General features: G+C 36.4%; 1 protein-coding gene across 1 annotated transcript in view; it reads right to left on the bottom strand.

The window, feature by feature from the left end:
- pfdn1 (prefoldin subunit 1) overlaps positions 1-5018 on the bottom strand; it is a 79674-nt gene that overhangs the window by 74523 nt on the left and 133 nt on the right. Inside the window, exon 2 of the mRNA XM_059990303.1 lies at positions 1910-2076. Within this exon, the coding sequence (XP_059846286.1) occupies positions 1910-2076 (167 nt within the window). The remainder of the gene's footprint in view (positions 1-1909; positions 2077-5018) is intronic.

Consider the following 5018-nt stretch of genomic DNA (forward strand, 5'->3'; position numbering starts at 1 on the left):
AAAAGAAACTAGGATGCAAATATCGTCCTATGGCAACAATGGAAATGCAGAGTACGTAATAAATAAAGTGCAGCCTCCACAATGTGGTAGACTGGGAGACGTGCCTTTTCTCCCCCTCACGATTGCCTACAACGGAGTATAAATTGAACATTATGATATAAATAATAAAGTATAATTTCAGTATTGTATTACTAAGGTAAATCAAAACTTCCATTTACTCTCTACTCTAACAGATGATTCCATACTGGCATATTGCACATGATTTCAGACTAATGTTCTGTACTTGGTAACTACCACAAATACAGAAGGAAAATCTCGCTTTTAAAAGATCAATATGTTGTACATTTCAGCATAAAGCATATCCATGTGTTCAAGACCAAAAAAATGTCTAACAATTGAGCAATGATATGGATGTTAACTGTCCAAATACTAATGGAGAAAAACCAGTGTAGAAAGTACAGAGAGTTAAACAAAAAATCCAGAGAACTCCAATAGCCTGTACAAAACAAAGTCAACAACAGAAATAGCAGCTGCAAATTTAGTTTAAGAAATGAAGCTGGGTAAATGGTATGCAAGTCATGACATCAATGAGGGGTGTACAACAGAACCGATCTTAGTGAAGAGTGGAATCAAATGAGGCTGCATCATTGTCTACCTACTGTAAGAGCCAAACTCTGTGAAAACCAAACTCACACAAGGCTGAAGCATTGCACAAGCACATTTTACAGTCATACTCATTGCAAAGTTACAGCTTACAGCCAATAGATCTCCGGCAGAAATGGTTATTCATTAGAACTAAAGGGAAACTTTCAACCTAAGGCAACTGCCCTTTTAGAAACAATGTTATTCAAACCCAAATAAACTTACAATAACAGAATGGAGCTAAATTATTCCAAATCCAGTCACAATGGCTTACAATTACAAGGCTGTGACTCCTAAATCTACAGCCTCATGACAGTCAAATAACACATAAGCAGGATAAAGCAAAACAAAAGGGAAACTTGTATCTTATACTAAGACCACAAAATCCTTGAGTATAGCAGCTGAAGGAGTAAAATAAAATGGAAATGGTAACAAAAATTAAAGCATTAAAAAAAGGATAAAAGGTCAGAATATAAAGATGCCATTATAGGGACATGAGAGTTTAGGATAACTCAAAACAATGGGGTCCAGTTCAGCAACACTCCCTCCACATCAGACTTTTATCAGCGACCAAAGCTTTCAGTGTTTCTTGATGCTATAGAGTGGATAAAATTGATAGAAGTCAGGCCATTCTTGTTGGAGGAGCAGAGGTTATAGTTTTGGAGAAAGGTGGCTGAGATTAATAACCAATGTGCCTCAGAGTGGAGATGGCTATAAATGCTTCCATCTTCTGTTTAGTATACTGTTTTGAGATACTAGAACTGTTTTTAAATCTGTCTAGTTTAGCATGACAGTAGTATTATTCCACTCTGGTTCAATAGCTACATAAGTGTCAGAGAGTGTCAGGGTTTAATTTTCCTTTTAGACAAAAAAGATCTGATTGAACCATGTAATTTCCTGTCCATTTCAAAGGGCTGTTTAAAAATCAACTTAGTTGGAGTTGCACTGAAGTCACACATAGGTCAGACATTTTAAAGACATCAAAGGATTAAGAAGGAAATAAAATTTTACAAAACTCTGGCCAACTAATGTTCACTTTTGCAAACACTAGTGCTTTCTACTAGCCTGGACACCAAGAACAAGAGATATTAATGACCCTTTAATTTCTCCCCATGTCATGAAATGAAGTTCATGAAGTAGAAGCTATGAATTTTACTGCTGATGCAACAATAATTCAAGCTTCAGGAAATACTATAAAACATTAAAACATTCAGTTGTTTAACAGATATATAACTTGCATGTAGGAAGTCAGGAAAATCTTACTTACATTCTCCCAACACCTTCATACATGCGTGCATCTTCTGGCATTGTAGCTATTTCTCCATCTGTTAAATATGCATGTTTTTTGGTCCTATTTAATTGTTCAATCTGCAAGTCCGCAAGTTTCACCTTCTGTTGTGTATCGAGTACTTTGGTCTGTAATTCAGCAAAAGCCTGAGAAAAATATAAACATAATTAAATATATAACTAATTTCCTTTCAAGTTAATTATTGATTGGCATTTCAAATTATACAGATGTCTTATTTGGGACATATTAGTTTCTTGAATCCAATTTCTGATAATTTTTCTGTGAAATTGCAGTGGCTCTCTCAACAACATCTTTACTACTCTATATCAATCTGTACTAGGCTCATTCAGTTTTGCAGATACCCACAAAACAAAACTGAGCATGATGCATTCCACTTATACATCTTGTCATCAACAAAAAATATGTTTAGATTGATCTGGGAGTGTATTCTCATTTTATAATTCAAGGTAAACACTTTTAATTCAATTCAAAAAAAATATTAGTTATCAAGGAAAATCTTATTTTAGCTCACATTTGAAATGAAATACTGTGCAATGAGTAAGTGCACCCAGTAGTGTACCCAACTATTTGGATACACTTACTCATTTGGCAGATTGAATACTGTGTCAGGAAGTGTCCGATCATGCACTTTAGTAGAAAAAATAAAAAGGTAAGTTATTTTCTAAATGGAGAGAAAATACAAAAAAACTAAGGCACAAAGGGACTTTGGAGAGCTTGTGCAGGATTTCCTGAAGGTTAATTTGCAGGTTAAATCTGTGGTGAGGAGGACAAATGCAATATTAGCATTCATTTCAGGAAGTCTATAATATAAAAACAAGGATATAAAGCACCGATGGGCCTCACTTGGAGTATTGAGCGCAGTTTGGGCCCCTTATCTTAGATAGGATGAAACTGGAGAGGGTTCAAAACAGGCTCACGAAAATGATTCCAAGATTAAATGGCTTGTCACATGAAGAGCATTTGATGGCTCTGGGCCTGTATTCACTAGAATTCAGAAGAATGAGGAATGGCCTAATGGTGAAAAGTCTTGATAGAGTGAATGTTGAGGGGATATTACCTATGGTGGGAGAATCAAAGAAGACAGGACACAGCCTGAAAATACAGCTGCATCCTTTCCGAATGGAGATGAGGAGGAATTTCTTTAGCAAAATTGTTGTGAGTCTGCGGAATTCGTTACCACAAGCAGCTGTGAGGCCAGTCTGTATGTATATTTAAGGCAGAGGTTGATAGATTCTTGATTGGTCAGAGCATGAAGGGATATGGGGAGAAAGCAGGTGATTGGGGCTGAGAGGAATAATGAATCAGTCATGATGAAATGGGCTAAATAGCTTAATTATGCTTCTATATCTTACTGTCATATCTTTATGTAACAAAGATAACAGTAAAAAAATTAAATTAGTAAAACCTAGGTCTATATGATTTAAATTATTGAAATTAATAGAATTATGAATACTTAGATGGATTTTCAATTCACATTTAAATTATTTTTCTTAAAACCTGCTAAAGTTTATACTTACAATGCTACATGAAACCTAAAGTCATAAGGCTTGAAATAACTTCCCAATATTTCTCCTAACTTTATGGGTTTGAAGAATGATGTATGTTCAACTTCTTGAGCAACATTACTCAAGCTAATATGCAGCCAGAATGCACAAAACCATTTTGTTCCTAATAGCAATGATTATGATCAAGTATTGCAGGTGCAGTACCTGGCAAGAGAAGTTGCATCTGGTACACAATTATTCCATCTTTACATCATGCAAATGAATCTTAACTATCCCACTATGATGTAACCTCCTCCATCACAGCACTATGAATTAAATTGACACATCTGCAGGACTGATGGCAGCAGTCCCTCCCTTGCAAATACAAAACGAGGGCAAAAGTAGCAAAGGGAATAAGATTCTCCAAACTGTCCAGCAAGTTACACATCTTCTGACTGCAACATCATTATAACATAGAATTCCCCATTTAAAATCATTTTGAACGCATTGCCACCACAGGTTTGCAGTAGTTCACTGAAAATGCCTTCTCAAAACAACAGATGGGAAATAAACGTAACACTACCATCGCATCCCATCCTGACAAGATATATTTTGTAAAAGTCATGATATTTGTCATATTAACCAATGTATCCAGGCACAAACTAATTGAGAATGTAATGAATCATTATAGAAGTTAAACACAATGTGAAAAAATCACCTAATGAATGTCATTATTTAATGCAAGTGGTTGAGTGAAATAAGTGAATGCAATAAAAAAAATCTGGATACGAAGCAGGTCAATCGCCAACTAACACAGCAAAAACTTGTATAACCATATAAAATAATTACCTGTCCTTCCCATGATAAGACTGATGAACTTTGATAATTTTGTTCTTTCAAAGCATTATTTGCATTTACAGATAATTGTTCTGTCAACAATTAGAGTCAGTATAAAATATGACTTGCATTTTCAACAGGTTTTGCAACCATTCTAATTCCCTCCTGTTCCCATTGCCCGACCTACCTCCCCTCCAAGAAATGAACCAGACCTTTAATTGAAAGTGAGTGAATGCTGAGACACTAGGATGGGGATGTAGTTAATAAGGTGTCTGCCTGCAGAAACCAAAGTCTAGAGAGGGAATGTAGTTAAGGTCTTCTGTGGCCACCAATCCCCAGGGTTAGGAATGTAGTTAAGTTTTCTCCACGGTCACCAAACCCTAGGGTCATGGATGTGGTTAAGATCTTTGTTCACAGTCACCAAACCCTACGGTTAGGGATGTAGTTTAGGTCTCTTCATGGTCACCAAACCCTAGGATCAGGGATGCAGTTAAGGGTTCTCTGCGATCACCATACCCTAAGGTCAAGGACATAGTTAAGGTCTCTACTGATAACCAGAACGGTCTCTCACTTGGACAACGTTTGGTCTCACTGTTACCGGGCCCGAACCTACAACAAGCTTCGAATGCCTGCCGAAAACGAAAAGATGCCTTTCTAAATACTGCTCCTCAGTCTTGTTCACTTAAAATTAGCGATCAAAGAAGCTAACATAAACGGATTTCTAAATAACCGCCGCCTCCCTATAC

Source organism: Hypanus sabinus, chromosome 15, assembly GCF_030144855.1.
Source record: "Hypanus sabinus isolate sHypSab1 chromosome 15, sHypSab1.hap1, whole genome shotgun sequence".
Taxonomy (NCBI): domain Eukaryota; kingdom Metazoa; phylum Chordata; class Chondrichthyes; order Myliobatiformes; family Dasyatidae; genus Hypanus; species Hypanus sabinus.